The sequence below is a fragment of the Festucalex cinctus genome, chromosome 8 (genome assembly GCF_051991245.1).
Source record: "Festucalex cinctus isolate MCC-2025b chromosome 8, RoL_Fcin_1.0, whole genome shotgun sequence".
NCBI lineage: Eukaryota > Metazoa > Chordata > Actinopteri > Syngnathiformes > Syngnathidae > Festucalex > Festucalex cinctus.
The window spans coordinates 18,192,342-18,210,204 of NC_135418.1; the positions used below are offsets into that span (position 1 = coordinate 18,192,342).

General features: G+C 37.3%; 2 protein-coding genes across 4 annotated transcripts; one reads left to right on the top strand and one right to left on the bottom strand.

The window, feature by feature from the left end:
- Positions 1-5,846: 5,846 nt before the first annotated feature.
- On the bottom strand, positions 5,847-10,779 carry LOC144023937 (ADP-ribosylation factor 3). Of its 3 annotated transcripts, none has more exons than XM_077529903.1 (5): positions 10,719-10,779; positions 8,851-9,071; positions 8,667-8,777; positions 8,463-8,587; positions 5,847-7,356 (listed from the first exon to the last, which is right to left on the bottom strand). In XM_077529903.1, the coding sequence occupies exons 2-5, from the start codon at positions 8,996-8,998 to the stop codon at positions 7,195-7,197; spliced, it is 546 nt and encodes a 181-aa protein (XP_077386029.1). In that variant the 5' UTR covers positions 8,999-9,071; positions 10,719-10,779; the 3' UTR covers positions 5,847-7,194. The 3 variants fall into 3 exon arrangements, with proteins under 3 accessions (XP_077386029.1, XP_077386028.1, XP_077386030.1); XM_077529902.1 differs by having other exon boundaries at positions 10,662-10,719; XM_077529904.1 differs by lacking the exon at positions 10,719-10,779 and adding an exon at positions 10,534-10,557.
- Positions 10,780-11,514: 735 nt separating this feature from the next.
- Positions 11,515-17,240, top strand: fkbp11 (FKBP prolyl isomerase 11). Its single transcript, XM_077529398.1, has 6 exons — positions 11,515-11,913; positions 11,996-12,058; positions 14,406-14,493; positions 14,603-14,636; positions 14,768-14,838; positions 16,588-17,240. The coding sequence occupies exons 1-6, from the start codon at positions 11,809-11,811 to the stop codon at positions 16,791-16,793; spliced, it is 567 nt and encodes a 188-aa protein (XP_077385524.1). The 5' UTR covers positions 11,515-11,808; the 3' UTR covers positions 16,794-17,240.
- Positions 17,241-17,863: the final 623 nt, after the last annotated feature.

Here is a 17,863-nt window from a genome sequence, read left to right on the forward strand (position 1 = left end):
TGGAGCGTCGCTGGAGGCCAATCAGAGACTGGAGCGCGTTTTTTCTCCCTTGCTTTGATTTGAATGGGAGGGACCAGTGTGAACGCACGCGCGCGCATACAAGCACACAACAGCTTGCAAAACTGGAAACCTTGAAACACCTTGGAAGACAGGAATAAATTGTGACTTTCAAATGTTGTTTCGCATCAGAGGTTATTGTTTTACTATTATTATCTCCCACTTGTCATAACCCTTTACTGCACTTGGAAATTTGGAACATGGAACGCACTCTGCCTCTCACTCAGTCTCCTTGGCTCCAGTTCCCAGTAGAAAATGGATTAATACAGAGGTTACTTACTTATAATAAAGTATACTAGTCTATTACAATATACTGCATTGAGGTGTGTAGCGTCCATTTCACCTTATTTGGCTTACGTTGTTATGATTCGTAACAGACAATCTATTTCACAGATCAATGGATTTGATAAGAATCGCTTCTGTATCGTTTCAGGAATGTTGAACCTGTTGTCAACAAGCTGAGCTCAGTATCATAAATCTTAACATTTGGTATGACTTAACTCATTTACTCCCAATAACGTATAAATACGTTTTTTTAATGTTCTAAGTGTCCCAAAGACGTATTTATACGTTTTTTTGTTATGTTTTTTTTTTTTATGCTAGAGCATACAGAAGGCTTTGATGCAGCCTCTCAACTGCAAAGAACGGTTGCAGAAATGGTAGTTATTACACAAACGGCCAGCAGGTGGCAGCAGAGCAAAGGAGATCAACCAGGGCCAAGTAGAAAAAAAGCTCAATTACTTAGAATTTTAAATAGATTTGCGAAAACTGATGAAACTTAGCTCTATTCTAATGCTAATTGCTGCAAAATGGAAACAGATAGAAACGTACTTTTTTTCCTGATGAAAGAAGAGACTTTAATCTTTCTTTTGATAGGTTCCATGTTTTTATAGCATTGAACACAATATTCTGTGGGCCTTGCAAAATCAGTCAAAATCCAATAAAACAGCCGGGAGCGAACGGGATTGCTTCTGTGAAAATGGCTGGGAGTGAATGAGTTAATGGAACTGGACCATTTTGTTATGCTGGTGCAAGAGAATGCTTCCATTGTGATTCAAACAAGAAAAAAGATTTGTGATAAAATAAAATGAAAGTGAAGCACTGTATTTTGTTTTTGTGTCTCTGTCATAGTATGCACATCAAGGTTATTATAGTTAATACAAATTAATAAAAATAAAGCTGCAGTTGAAAAACATTTTTGTTTACAAAGTAAAATAGGTGTGATTTTGAGAAAAAAAAACATTTATAAAACTATTACTAGCTATAATTATGGTGAAAATGTCCTTTGTTTTTATGTTTGTCAATTAATTTCATACATTTTTCAGGGTTAATGTATTTATTTCCGCTTTACTGTATAGCCATACTACACAATACTAAGTTATCTATTTCTAATTTAGCACTCAACAAATACACCATATATTGAGGGGAATACTAAAACTAGCTCTAAAAATAGTAACCCAACCAAAAGGAGGGGAAAAAAACACACAAAATAACAATAACCTGTAAATAAATAAATAAATAAATACATAAATAACTAAATAAATAATACACCCTAAAAACTAATTAAAACTAGCTGGATTTTAAAAAATGGGGAGGAAAAAAAAGGCAAACAAAATAAAAAACAAACAAACTATAATGACAAATCTAAAACCATCATAATCCTGACATACATACATACCTATTTTTTTATGAGAATCCACACATTACTGTTCTTATCATGTGTGGCGTACTCCAGATGAGCGACACAGCACACCGCACAATACAGCAATGCCACTTGTAATTTTCAGACGGACCTGTGTGAGGCAGCATAGTGCCACATGGCACCCAAATTCAAAGATGAAAAAGAGGCGTCGAAAACAATTGAAGAAGTTAGGCTATAATATCTCATTCTCACATGTTTTATAACCACTCAAACAACAGTACAAGCTAAGTTTCACATCACGATTCTTCATTCAGTCCATGGTTTGGCCGAATGACAACAAAAGAATTTCCGATCTATTTTCCGAGCTAATTTTGCTTGTCGCATGTGTGACGTGTCTTGCAGTCCCAAAGAAAGACAAAGGTTGTTACAATTATCATAAAAGTTGCAATTAAAAAGGGTTTGGTTGTGCGTTCCGGCTTTATCATAGATGACTAACGATGAGTCTTGAGAGGCCTCACATGTCGTGCAAACCACAACAAGCCAATGGTGTCTGCCTATCCTATTTCATTCGACAATGGTTTCAAATTTAGGATAATACACAAGGAACTTCCTTTCATGCTACGTCAGAGGATACTGTCGTGTAGATTTTGTTGTTTAACCGTCTCACCGGGTGAGCCCGTCTTTGTTGTTGTCTCTTTTAAAACACGTCTTAAAACACATCTGTTTTCTTTGGCTTTTGGCGCACCATGAGACTTGTTTTTGGTGTTTTGTGGTGTAAAATGTATTTACTTGGAAAGAACAAACAAACTTTGTATACGCACTTCAAAATGTTTGCTTTGTTCTTGTTTTGTTACCTTATTCTTTACTGCACAACCGATATTTATGTTTATGTACAGCACTTGTATACAGCAATGCCTGTTCTTAAAGCGCTTTATAAATAAAGTTGAGTTGAGTTGAGTTGAGTTGAGTTGAGTTGAGTTGAGTTGAGTTGAGTTGTTAAACATCATCACTTGAAAACTTCCAAGGCAAAACTGAAAAATCCCATTTATCTCGACCTGCGCACAGAACTAGCACGCAGCTCATAATCTTTATTTCAGATGTTTTGGAGGGACTTTGACCCTTCCACTCCTTCACACAAATGGCCTGAAGATTACGTGTGACTTCACTTCTTTGCACTTTGACAGTATAAGAAACTGGCTGGTGTTACAATTTTAAGCGTAAAAATAACACCTCATTTTCATTCATCCTTCCATTGATTATTGTGGCTTGAAGCAATCCAAAATAGTGAGCAAGCAGTTATTTGATATCCGACTATAGTGTGATCAATTGTCAATTTACTAGTATGCTTGACTAGGGGCACATTAGTAGAACAACTACGAATGACTTGTCAGGCAAACTGTGTATACTAGTTGTGCTCCGAGTACGACTAATGAAGATTAGATGTTAACTAGATTAAAGCGATGGTATGGGCAAGTGGCCCCTCAATTTAAAATAAAAATACATTTAAATAAATTTAGATAATAAGTTAATGTTTAATAAATAATACAGCTTTTTATTTATTTATTTATTTATTTATTTATTTTACAAACTAAAAGAATTCTTTACAAAAAACATAGATAAACATTAAATATGTGTTTGGGGAAATTGAGGGTGGGGAAATCCTGAAAAAAAAAGGAGGAAAAGAAAATTTGATTTTTTTTTTTTCCAATCTGTGGGTGCCAAACATGCAGGGGTCGACTCTAGTTTTAAGTTGTAATATTACCAATTACCACTAGATGGCAGACATGTCTTAGTTGCACTTACTCTAGGTTTTATACTGCCATGTATTACAATGTGAATAGGCCTAACCATCCCACCGCGGCCGTCATTCGTCGTCAACAGGAGGGTTGGACTGCCCGTTCAAGATTCTCCCAAAATTCACAATGGCCACCATGTTCCTGGGTCATATTAACTGCAAACTCCCCGTTTAATCTGTACGACCAAAGAAATAAATGAATATCTGTAAATTGTATCACAGCAGATGCAGCTGTTTGTAATAACTTATCTTTTTTATGGTAATTATTTAAATCACTGGTTCAATAATTTCTCACATATTAAAAATAAAGAAATCAAAAAGATGTTTGTGTTTGAGTCTGATGATGATGAATGATTCTTCATTTCCAAGAAATGCTAAATAATACACAAATAACCTCAAATGTAATCCATTTTTAAAAAAAGCAACAATTAGCAGAAGGAAGTAAAAGTAATAAAACCAGGTAGCATTAACTGAAAGTTGCCCTCTCTGTAACCTTCATATCATATTATTTGAAAATCCTCTTGCTGTTTTGCCATCTAAACGTCCTGCAAACAACTTGTTGCCGTGAGAGAGGGCGAGCCAGCCGAACTGCTTTGTGAAAACCCGCTTGGCCTGAAGATCCAGTCTCTTGTTCTTGTTTTTGCCTCATAACAGCTTGCTCACATTCAAGATTTCGCTCAACTTTAACACAAAATCAAATAACTGAAAATGATCCAGTATGGCCGCAGATCGACGAAAAGGGGAGATTCCTTCCAAAAGTAGAAGTGCCACAAACTAATGGTTAATATTTCACCACAACCAGGAAGTTATGCTACAAGTACAATACTTCACCCCACCTCTCGCTTTTTAATCAGAGAAAGAATAGGCTACTTAGGCAAACACAACATGAAGTCACAGAGTGAAAGCAAAGCACACACGAGGACACCCCCCCCCCCCCCCCCCCACACACACACACACTTTTTTTTTACCGACCCATTTACACATAAAAAAAATAAAATAAAATAAAAAGTGGCCTTCACAGGCATTAAAAAGAGATATTTATTTAATTCTATTTATTGACATATTTTAAAAAAAGACAATAATAACCTGGATTTAAAAAAAAAAATCTAATTTAAGAAATCTGTTTTTCATGGTTTTAAAACAAATAAATCATAAGAACCACAAGTACACATTTTGAGATACAATTATTGTAGGTCAAGAAGTATTTCTATAATGAGCATGTGTGACTTTATTATTATGATGCTGTAGCTGTATGTGATTGTCTTTTGACCTTTAGTTCGAATTTAATAATTTCATACAAATCTACAATGATGTAAAAATAACTTTGACCCAAGTCCTGTATAACTTGAAGTGTCAAAGTTAAATGGCTCTTGAATTAAATTTGAAACGTTCTTCAATCATGGAGAGAGAGAGAGAGAGAGAGAGAGAGAGAGAGAGAGAGAGAGAGAGAGAGAGAGAGAGAGAGAGAGAGAGAGAGAGAGAGAGAGAGAGAGAGAGAGAGAGAGAGAGAGAGAACGGGTTGTAATCTTTCATAGCTTTATTGTTGTTTAGACTGCCCTCTAAGGGTTAGAGTCTGTCACAGTAACACAAACGTCCACAGAACGGGGTGCTCCCTTGCACTTTTCCTTATTGAAAACCAAACTAAAAACTATGCTCCACTACACTTCTAAGAATGATACATGATGGTAACATTAATAAGAATCGCTTTGCTCCTGGCTCAAACCTCCATCATGAATGTATTCTTAATCTTAATGAAATATTAGGTGCCTTTTTTTGAACATCCTTCACCACGTATAGGCTATGTATAAAGAGAAACGTACTCCTGTATGATAAAATTAAGTGTAATAAGTAACACTAGCATCTACTTGGAAACATTTACTTGCTAATTTATCTTTAATTAAATCAACTGCGCAAAATAGTGAGACGCCAGTTATTTTCCTTTAATACGTTGTTTTACCTCTTCAGTAATTATCATCACACTTCAAGGGGAAAGTCAAGCCAAATATTATGAGCAGCAACATTTTTATACATCCCAGAGGGCGGCCATGTTGCCGCTTGCTGTCAACTCAAAATGACATCACAGTTGCTCAAGGCTCAAGTAACGACCAATCACGGCCCACCTGTTTTCTGAGTTCGTCGTGTGACATTCACAAGCTGAGCCGTTATTGGTCGTTACTTGAGCCTTGAGCAACTGTGATGTCATTTTCATTATAATTCATTATAATAATAATTTTTAATTTAAAGGCAGTACAGGATTGTATTGGCTGTTCAAGATGAGTCCCCAATAATGTAAAAACATCCAGTGTATACATCAATTTTACAAGCAAGATGAGTCCAAGCTGATGAGACTGGTCCTACCGAAAATGGGTTTATTTGTGATACAGCAGGAAGTGATCTGTCTCCATGCACTCAGCACTGAAACATGGTCGTCTACATGTGTAACTAGAACGGTACAGAATGAATACCGGGGTTCTTCACTTTTCACATTCGCTTTACTGACGTGGTCACATGTTGATTTATTTATTTTTTTTAATATACACCCCCTCCCACATCCCCATCACCCTAACAAATAAGACCTACTGCTAAATATGGATCAACTATACAGGCAAAACAAAAGCTACAGCAGGACAAACCTTTGCCTATTCATCTCAAACTACAGTGCACAAACTTGTGTTTTGACAGCAAAAGAGAGAAATAATCAATACATTATTCCTTATAAATATTCAGAAGCAAAAGATGAAATCAATTTTAGCCGTCACTACATATAAGGCCACGAAACCCAAATCATCAAACTCATGGTCGAACATAGAATAAGATGCACAGATACACTTGCAGTATAATCGTTGTCATGTACAGCATAGACAGAATCTTTTTTTTTATTTTTATTTTTTATCACAAGACAGAAATCTGCCGGTTATCACTCGCTTGCTTGTGCCTACATTTTGATCTGCTTTACCCTGCTTTCTTTTCTATACTGACACATCACCTAAATAAAAGACTTTTGTGTAAAATAAATATACTGTATTTAACTGCCTTTTCTACAGCAAAACATAACATTCATATTCAGTAAACACATGTATGAGGTTGAAATGACAAAACCTTCCCACTAATCAGACGAACAACAAGAATGACAACACATTTTGAGTGTGTTCAATGTTCCCGCCAAAATAAGAAAATGTCTGTCTTGTACCAACCAGATCGAATACACGCAACTCAAACTGGGGTGTTGATAAATTAGCCGCCTGTGGTTGTACGTGGAAATCCGCTTGAGTATTTATTCGATACAATACGCTAATACGACTTTTTGATATCAAGGATATCAAATAAAACACTCAAGTTTTCCATTAGTGGTTGTTGTCAAACATGGCTTTGTCAGCTCGCAGGGAGAGGAGACACAAGAAGAATGAGCCTCAGTGAGAAAACACACAAGTCAACCTCTCCGATGTGGCGGAGTCATGTGACCCAACATACATACTGTACTAAAAGACACGATGTGGACACAAGAAAAGCACATGCCAGAGTGATTGTTAATGGTTTGTGTATGTGTTGTGTGGTTGAACCTGGGCTCAGACGACAACAGAATGAAAATGAAAGATTAAAATCTCCTTCAAATTCTACCCCGCACCCTCAGTCCCCAATAAAACGGAAAACAAACAACAAAAAGTCGGACGGCTGTGGCTGCCGGACGTTTCTCGTCTTCCTACTTCTTGTTCTTGAGCTGATTGGCCAACCAATCGAGGCCCTCGTAGAGGCCGTCGCCGCTGGTGGCGCAGGTGGCCTGGATGTACCAGTTGCGGTGGCGCAGGGAGTGTAAACCCAGCTTGTCTGTGATCTCGGCGGCGTTCATGGCGTTCGGCAAGTCCTACAAGAGGGAACAGTTTGGTAAGTGGATTGTTGTGTTGTATTGTCTTTGCGTTCCCAGCTTGGGTTATCAAACACAGTTAGGGTTCCGAGATTGGGTTTTAAGTGCACCCTCTCACCCTCGTGCGCGCTGTGAGCCAATGAGAAGCAATGTCATCACAGGGCGGCCATCTTGGGACAGGGCGCATAACATAGTCAAAGGAGCACAGACTTTGACATAGCTATAGATTGCTTAACTCTCCTAAATTTTCAGCCAATTTTCATTTTCTATGTTACATATGACACAAAAGATAACACAACAAACGATGCCGTGTTTAAAAAAAAATCTGCAATTTAAAAATTAAACCAGAATCATAGCCATGTTAAAAAGGTTCAAATAAACCAATCAGTTTGTAATAATTCAGCAAGTTATGAGTATTCAAGTGGGTAAATCATCCACCTTACCACCGAATACAGCTGAGCGCAACTGAGCCTGTCCTAAGATGGCTGCCAACTCCACCTTGAGCCATCTAGTCTTCTTATAGATATCTATGGTTTAAATTTTTTAATTTTGTTGACTATTTCACAAAGTGTACCATTCTCTGGACTTTTGAATTTGGAAATCCAGTTGAATTGTGAGCTATCTCATCTCTTTTGTCTTAATATTTTGTCAGTTAACAACACAATCTTAGCAAAGGGGAAATCAACCCAACAACAATTTCTTGACAATAATATGTTCTATGCGGCCCCACAAATCTAATATGATATTCTGGTTAATATTGTGTTAGTGGAATATGAGTTAAGCAGCCAAATGCAGCAGTTTTTAATCAATAAATCACATCACAGTTGCTCAGGTGTCAGGTAACAACCAATCACAGCTCAGCTTGGTCGTTACCTGAGCAACTGTGATGTCATCTTCAGTCGACAGCAAGTGGCAAAATGGCCGCCCCCTGAGATGGACAAAAACTACTGGGTTTTGCTTCATAACTCGTATTCCACAAATGTAATATTAATCAGAATGTCATGTTTAGACGAGTGAGGTCACATATAACATATTATTGTCAAGAAACGTTTAAGGTTGACTTCCGCTTTAAATTTTGCAGGTGCGTGTGAGTGAGCGTTTCCTGCCTGTTTATTGGCAAACACGAGGAGCACTGCATCTCTCAGTTCATCCTCAGCCAGCATCCTCATCAGCTCCTCTCGCGCCTCGTTGACACGCTCTCTGTCATTGCTGTCCACCACAAAAATTAAACCTGGCGGGATAGAAAAGAAAAAACAAAAATAAATGGATTCAAACTTTTGGCATCATCTCTCTCGCTATACTCAGCTCACCTTGTGTGTTTTGAAAATAGTGTCTCCAGAGTGGGCGGATTTTATCCTGCCCACCCACATCCCACACAGTGAAGCTGATGTTCTTGTACTCCACTGTCTCCACATTAAAGCCTGAGAACAAAGTATACCACATGAGGTCATACAACAACTACGGTGCGATGAAACTTGGACAGCCTGCGCATACCGATGGTTGGGATTGTAGTGACTATTTCCCCCAGTTTGAGCTTGTAGAGGATTGTAGTTTTCCCTGCAGCGTCGAGGCCCACCATCAGGATCCTCATCTCCTTCTTCCCGATGAGGCTCTTCAACAGATTCCCAAAAATGTTCCCCATGATTCAGAGAGGCTTCGTAACGACTCTAGATGCCTTTATGCAACGTCTCCAGCAAGGGATCCGTTACGGAGGGCTGAATGAGAAAAACAAATTGTACATTCACATCACCATCGAATGAAACATACAAACAACCACATCAAACAGTCAGGCTATCTAAACATTTTACACGTAATGAGACACAAGCAAGATCCACTCATCGCCCACAGCGGTGGTCATAGTGAGTGGAAGAGAGGCATGTCAGCGCAATAGCTCCAGGCTGCAGAGCAATCTGTTCAGAACCTTCTTCTGGTTTTTGCTCCCTCAAACATTAGCCTGAATGAAATGCCCTCACAAACCAATGCTGAATGTCCTATATTCTCAGGACTGCCTTGAAAACCTAACATTTTAAAACACTTTCTTTGGGCTGGGAATGATGGGGATTAATGCTATTGCAAATAACATCCTTTAATTTTCCCACATGCCAGCTGACGTCGGGCAAAAGGTGGACTATACCCTGGACTGATTGGCAGTCAATCACATGGCACATAATAAATGTTAAAATGATATTTAGAATATTGTCTTTGGGTTAATAAAGACTTCATGGTGGTGACAGTTTGAGCCTGAAATTATATAATTCACTTTATTTCCTGGGAAAACTTGCTTTGAAATACATTAAACTGCCTATTTACTATTCTCAGTTTTAGTACAACACATTTGCATTTAATCTTTCAGAATTGTTTTAAAATGTTTACATATATACACTTTTGATTAAATAAAGTTTTGCAACACATTTAAAAGGATAATTATTTAAGTACAGTTTTGTAATTGCTTTCCTATATTTAAGCACAGTACAGTGAAAACGTAGGCACTACATTATTATACTTTAATTGGTCATGATTGTACTATTGGAAGGGTTATTTTTAGGTGGCATTTGTAAAACTTTGAGATCCACCAAATTAAAATGTAAAAATATCTTAATTTATTTGTATTCATTGTTCAACTATTTACCTACTCAGGTAGCAGACTAAATACTAAGCCTATAAGAAAATGAATAAAACTATATACATATAAATAAATAAGAATATAGTCAGTAACAGCCCTGTCCATGGTCCTGAAGAGGCGCGTTGCAGTTTTACTGCAAGATTGAATGATTTCGCCGTCGTTAATGTTTTAATACAACAGTAACCAAAACAAATAAATAAATAATAAAGGTGTTTGTGCCAGCAGGGCCTCAGTAAGCCGGTCGGTCACATGATAGGAATGCGGCCAGGGTGACCCAGGTTAGCTCCGTTAGCCACCAATGCTACCGTCGTTAACGTTCCAGCTAACTTGTCGCAATTAACCCGTTACGTTGCTCCCGCTTGGATCGACGCCGTAGCGAGCGAGTCGCCGCTTATTCCGCAATCTCCGCTAGAACACGTCCTGATTATCCTACGTATTATACGACGATAAATCAAGATGATTGCCATTTTAATAGCGGAATCGATGAGACGTGTCGGCGCTAGCAAGTGTCTCTTTCCACCCCATCCCTTCATTCATCCGCTCTTCTCATCCACCTCCTCCGCGGGCATCATGCTGTCACAAGGCCGTCTACAGTGACTCCTTTCCGGCCAAGAGTGATGCCGAATACGCTACAAACCGACCGACTAACACGAGGTTATATATATCAGCAGCTGGGACTTACTTTGTCGGATTTTAGTAATCGTCGGCGAGTGCCTTAGTATGAAGAGCCACTACTTACCTAGCTCGCTTAGATGTCTCGCGAGATTTCCTCAAGAGCAACGGTCTAATGAGACAAGATCAACGGACTGTGGCGAGCCCCCAAAAGATGCGAAGAGTCTTTGATTGAAAATAGCTAGTTAACGAGCTAGCTTTATATTACGTTTTAGTACATTTCAAAAGTGTTTTAGAGAAACGTGTATATTCTTTCCGCTTTCGATTATGCTTTTTTTGTGGTTCTTGATGATTTACGGTTCACCGGATTGTAGTACTGTACAGTAATTGGCAAAATTTGCATATGCCCTCATGTAAACCTTGTAGCATGTGATTACAAATTACACATACATACACCATTCATTTCCCTGAATCTCTGCCTACATGCAATGCAAATGAATGTGCAATTTAAAAAAGAAAAAAAAAAGCTTAACTTTAGCAGGGGAATAACCTAAACCAAGCATCTGTAGATAATTATCGTCCGAATTGACACTGTCACAAACGTGTTTATTTCACAAAATGTTTATTATCCCTCCTTGCATCCTCTCCAGGGTGGCATCCTAATCAGATCACCGAGCCACCTCACCTTAACATGGAGGCCAGCAAAGGTTGACAACAGTTGTTTAACCACTGATTTAGACAAATATCCATCTGACATTTACGCATTTTGTTTCTATTAATTTATACGCTTAACTTAAATAATAATACAAAAGTAACGTCTGATAGCCTATTCAGTATTCATCCATCACCATTCATGGTAAGCAAGCCAGGGTGGCCATAAAATGAGAGAGCCTACGTGGCAGGCCTAAACACCACAGCGCCCCCCAGCGTACACGAGGAGCAGCACGCCCTCTGCTAATGTACAGATGTATGATGTTAGCGGAAGGTCTGTGCAGGCGGGCTCGTCCCACTGAGCCAAGTGTCGGGGGCCAACGTCCACGAGCAGCTCGGTCTTATCTTTGCACGCTTTTGAGCACATCAGCATTAGCCGGAGCACAGACACTTTTCACCTGAGGGCCCTGGCAGACGATTATTTCGCTCGCGAATAACACGGAAATCGCTGTCTTCACATCTGTTTTTTTTTTTGTTTTTTTTTTTTCCTTCCGCAGAAGTTCACAATGCAGGGCAGCTTTGTTTTGCTGCTGCTTGCAGCTTTCGCATGCACGGGGGGACTTGTTCGCGGCGACGACAATGCAGCCGAAGATGTGCAGGTGGAGACCTTGGTGAGTGGAAAACGATGTTCCGTGCGACATAAACGATGCATGAGAAAAAAGCAATACTAACGGTCTTTTATTTTGCCCCAAGCTGAAACCCGAAACTTGCACCGTACTCTCGACAATGGGGGACACGTTGCAGATCCACTACACGGTAAGACGCAATCAAAAGCACTCCACGATTCATAATCAACACCTCCTAGCTAAATATGCTATGTACGTGTAATTAGTGAGTCAACCAAGCCTCGGCAAGAGATACCGGTCGATTGCTGTAAGTGTGGCGTGAGAGTGTGGCGGCCCTTGTGTGCAACACGTCAGCAATAATGCGAGAGCAGCTCATCCACGCGTTCACATTGCCAGGCTGGCTATCTGGCTGCACTGCTGCACACATGCACACGCACACACGCTCGCTGTTAATCTGAACAGTCGCACTAATGCAATCAACAACGCGGTATTTTCCTGTTTATTCATCAATTATCAGATTGTAGTCGTTCATTCTCATTCATTCACACTATATAGATTAGTGGTACATGTAGTGACTTCCTAGTGCAGTGTTTCCCACCGAACAACCAAAGGAAAACCCCAAGCATGGAGGAAAATGCAAAGTCCACACAGAATGGCCAGAGCCGAGATTCGAACCAAGTGTAATATCCATCCATCCATCCATCCATCCATCCATTTTATTGACCGATTCTTCCTCACAAGGGTCGCGGGCCAAGTGTAATAGTCATTCTTTTTTTTCTTTTTTTCTGTGACATTTGTCAGCAATCATTTGCAATGTTTTGTAAATTTACTTTAATGTTAAAATACAGTGGAGTTTTTTCAAATATTAAAATACAGTGGAGTTTTTCCAAGATAAAGAGCCATGGCTTGGCTGATTTTTCTTTCTTTCTTGAGTTTTGATCAAAAAATTGATGTACGAATACCAGATTGTGGAGACAGACAGTGAGCGGTTCGTCAAAAGCGAGGCCAAGTACCGTATTTTCCGCATTATAAGGCGCACCTTCAATGAATGACATTTTCAAACTTTTTCCATTTATAAGGCGCTACAGTAGAGGCTGGGATTACGTTATGCATCCATTAGATGATGCTGCGCTAAAGGGAATGTCAACAAAACAGTCAGATAGGTCAGTCAAACTTTATTTAATAGATTACAAACCACATTTGTGACAACTCCATTCACTCCCAAAATGAATAAACAGCTGTTTTATTATTTTCTCTGAGGTAAAGTATCAGTATTAGCTAGCGATCCAAAATGGCGGGATCTTCTGCACATGCGCGTCACCGATCGTGCAGGGCCACCGATAGCGTCTTGACAGCGGACCTGTTGCGGCTCAATATCGATCCATATATAAGGCGCACTGGATTATAAGGCGCATGGTCAGCTTTTGAAAATATTGAAGGCTTTTAGGTGCGCCTTATAGTGCGGAAAATACGGTAGTTGCTTTAAGTTTGTATTGCCACACAGAGTCGAAGTGAAGTGAATATATAATATAAATGTAATATATATAATTTTATATAATATATATTTAACCAAGTCCGCTATCTATTAATGCTAACAGATAATTCAGAATTTCATTGTTTGGCTAACGAAAATCGCATCGATACTAAACGAGTTATAAACTTTTAAACAACAAATTTATTTGCAAGACATGCAGACAGCGCATGCAATACTCACATGAATATATTCTTTATCATCTGCAAAACCAACTTTATTACTGCAGTGACGTTGCGACCCTGTTTCATCATCAAACCTTATCGTAAACCTGCATAGTATATGTCTCCCCCTGGTGGCCAAAGTGTGCATGCCAGAAGGAGGTGAAGAGTGAATTACAGGGTGAAATCGTGATGCACAACGCCCAATTTTGTTGGTGTTTTTTGGATGGCTGGAACTGATTAATGGCATTTCCATTCATTTCAATTGGGAAAGAACTGTAAATAATTGTAAATGTGATGCTTTCATATACGAGCGTGGTCACAGAACTAATTTAACTCATAAATCACTGTACTATAATCCAAATGATGACCTCACTGTACTCCACAATTATTCGTCAACTTGAAAAAATGTAAAATGCCACACCTCAAATTGTTTCCTGTCATGTTTACTATGACTAATCGCACCATGCGTCACAATGGAAGTCACAAAGATCTTGCAGTGTATTTCAACACTGACTTGAAAAGAATTAGCGGTCGAAAGAATTAGTTAATCTTGCTGTTTTTTTTGTATCTGTTATTCTGTAATATTGTAACCTGCATTGTGACGACAGCATGTTAGCATTCTCAGCGGGGTGGGAAACATTTTTCCGACAGAGGCCATTTCAGTTCTTACTGAGGGGCAGAAATAATAAATATGAGTTAGTATTATAAACATCTGTGGGTTGAAAAGTGTTGGGCTTTTTCTAAAGCATTCCTCTGAGATTTGTTTTGAGAATCAATTGCACCACTGTTGTAAAGCAAATTGTAATGTCTAGTTACTTTGAAGTATCTTTTCTGCTTACCAGGGTAAACTGATGGATGGCAAGGTCATCGACTCATCGCTATCTCGGGACCCTCTAGTTGTTGAGTTGGGGAAGAGGACAGTCATTTCTGGTGGGTTAAGAGTTAAATTCATTGATATGGGTTCATTGAAGTCTGTAGCTATTAAAAGAATGCACATACTTTGGGTATTGACTTTGTCTTTTGTTTGAATTCCACTCAGGTCTGGAACAAAGCTTGATCGGCGTGTGTGAAGGGTTAGTAAAAAAAAAAAAAAAAATGCAATAAAGTGCTGCTGAAAACTTACTTTAGTTCATATCGCTTAATGATGGACTCTAAAAGGCATTCTCAGTTTGTACATTTTGGTTTCTTTTCCACTCTCTTGCAGGCAAAAAATCAAAGCCACAATTCCTTCTCACCTCGCCTACGGGAAAAAAGGTTACCCGCCTACGATTCCAGGTAGAGAACCCACAAAACATGTTCATTGTATCATTATTAGTATGTTTTTATGTCAAAAGAAGGCTTAAACTGATTCTAAATCCAATTTGTAGATCTTCATTTTATAAGAAAGGCATATACATTCGAATCAGACACCAGATTGAAGTTTAAATAGTGTGATACAGTTCAATTTCTTTATAGACTTTATTCCTGTAATAAAATGACTTCATTGTAATATTACTACATTCGCATATATCATAATTTAGGGCTGCTCGATTATGGAAAAAATAATAGTCATGATTATTTTGGAAATTATTGAAATCACGATTATTAAAACAATTGTTTATTTTTTTGGTTAAAGCAAAAAAACAAGATGTTTAAGAAATTAAAAATATTAAGACCAATATAAATAAATAAATAAATAAATACAAATAATAAATAAATACATACATAAATAAATATAATAGAAACACTATGATTATGTAAGTCAATTTGAGCCCAAACAAAATATATCATAATATATATATATATATATATATATATATATATATATATATATATATGTGTGTGTGTGTATGTATATATGTGTGTATGTATATATATATATATGTATGTTTGAAGTTTGAAGTTTATTGAACATATGCACATATACACGTATAATTATATAAACACAAAGTTAAAAGTAAAAAAATAAAATAAAAGAAACATCCAATAAATATCTATGTATATGTTCATATGTATGTATGTATATATATATATGTGTGTGTATATATATATATATATATATATATATATATATATATATATATATATATATATATATGTATATATATATATATATGTATATATGTATATGTATATATATATATGTATATATTTATTATTATTATTATTATTATTTTTTTTTTATGTTGGCAAAAACTTGAAGTGCAGCGTGTGCTCTGTGCAGTAGGACGATTATTTTTTGTACAAAACAAGAAAATGTTTACATGTAAAAAAATAAAAAATATTAAGAGAAATAAATTTGTTTGAAACACTATAATTATGCAAGTTACTTTTGGATGAAACAAAATGGATTAAATTATTGATTTTAAAATTGAAAAAAAAGGTGCAAATGTATAAATTTAAACAACTCAAAAATTACTATTACCGTAATGATCTTTTTTTTTTTTTAACGATTATGCTGATTTTGTAATTGTGGAGTGTAATAATTGAAATTGTAATTGAATTTCGATTAATTGCACAGACCTATTATAATTGATATCAAATGATATTATTATGGCAAGCTGGCAAGAATTGAGCAGCAAAATTAGGTTGCATTACTTCCCTGCAACATAAACATGGACACTCACACATTGTGGAGTGGTCACGTCATCTAGTCAGTGGAACGCTAATAGTCGTTAAACTTAAAGATGTTGTAATGTAAGATCATTTTTAATTGTCCGCAAGCATCTCGTTTCATAAATATCTCACACTTGAGACTATTTACATGCCTTAAACCTTGTTAAGCACAACTAAGTTGTATTTACTTTTAAGTATACTACTTTTTAATAATAATAATACTATTTGAGAAAATATGGTATATGTGTTGGTGTGACCCTGACACTGCTTTATAACAAAGGGTTTGCATTGTTTTTCATGTGTTTGCGGATTATGTGATTCTTTTCAGGAGCAAAATGTTTTTTTATTATTCGCGCCCACTGAGCGCTATAATCCCATCATTTGAAACAACATGCTTACAGTGACAATGTTGCCGCCGATGTGAACTAGGTGACGCTTCGCTTGAGTTTGAGGTGGAGGTGATCTCACTGACACAGCAGACGCCTTGGCAAAAGATGGTGAACGACGTGTTCCCCCTTGTATGTTTGGCACTGGTGCCCACTCTGCTCGGCATGGTGGGACTCTACCTCTACAACAAGGCCAAAGATCCCAAACCCAGCAAAAAGAAGGCAAAGGACAAGAAGAAGAAGAAATAAAGACGGTACAAAGAACTATTTAATTGCATTTTTAAAAATGTGTTTTGTTTGTGTTGATTTTGTAAAACATCCCTTTGTAAAGGTATACTGTACCCTGGAAATAACATCTCGTCCATTTAACGGATGTTGATTGTACAGTAAGCAGCTTCAGTGGCACTGATGTTTACACTGCCTATAGATGTTACATCTCAGACAGATTATCAGCCTCCATGAGCTTGATTAAACTGTGCATCACAACCAAAATTCAACAGACACAGACGACGCATCTTCTCATCTTAGAATTGTTGTTTTATTGGACTGCATTTTCTGAGTTATAATCCGTTTTTGTGTTTAAATGATTTACAATTAGGCCTTTTTAGTCATTGTGACTTTTGACCACCACATTGTGTCAGCAAATATATTATCAAATGGGGGAAATTAAATCTTTGTTCTCATGAAACTCTCTAATATGGTCTTGGTCTTTATTATTTGTTTAGCTTTTAAGATGTTGAAGCCACATCCTTTAACATTGGTTGTTTGTTTGTTTTACTACTATTACAGCCAGGCCACAATGTTTCAAAATACAGAAGATAGTACTGTATTTATTACTGAAGGCTGTCAAAATTTAAACTTATTCTGATGTTACAGTAAATTATTGTGTGATATCAGCATTGTGCTGAATAATTTGCATTGCTATTCATAAATTAAAATAGTTGTGAACTAAACGTGACTTAATTACATTAAAGGGAGTAAAACATGTTTTATTTATGAGAATTTTATATTTATACGTCTTTACCACATATCAAAATATTAGCCCACAGATTTGAATCTGTTTTTTTTTCCCTCTTGATTTTCAGACTAAAGTATAAACGTGTTGGATGATACATCAAATTGATGGACTGGAACTTCAGATCATGCAGACATGTAAAGTCTGTCTCGCATTTCAGTTGTGTTATTATATTAGCTTATATTTACTAAATGGGGGGGGGGGGGGGGGGGGGGAATTTTCAACGACTACTTGTGATCTTTTTGCACATCATCGGCACTATTTTTTTTCGAGTTGATCAACTACCCGTGGCTACGCGCATGCG

Excerpts from the sequence above, each read along its gene's own strand:
- fkbp11 (XM_077529398.1), top strand. The coding sequence starts at position 11,809 with ATGCAGGGCAGCTTTGTTTTGCTGCTGCTTGCAGCTTTCGCATGCACG. Across the intron at positions 11,914-11,995 it reads ATGTGCAGGTGGAGACCTTG|CTGAAACCCGAAACTTGCAC; the intron begins GTGAGTGGAAAA and ends TTTTGCCCCAAG. Across the intron at positions 12,059-14,405 it reads CGTTGCAGATCCACTACACG|GGTAAACTGATGGATGGCAA; the intron begins GTAAGACGCAAT and ends TCTGCTTACCAG.
- LOC144023937 (XM_077529903.1), bottom strand. The coding sequence starts at position 8,998 with ATGGGGAACATTTTTGGGAATCTGTTGAAGAGCCTCATCGGGAAGAAG. Across the intron at positions 8,778-8,850 it reads CACTACAATCCCAACCATCG|GCTTTAATGTGGAGACAGTG; the intron begins GTATGCGCAGGC and ends CTTTGTTCTCAG. Across the intron at positions 7,357-8,462 it reads TCGTGTTTGCCAATAAACAG|GACTTGCCGAACGCCATGAA; the intron begins GCAGGAAACGCT and ends TCCCTCTTGTAG.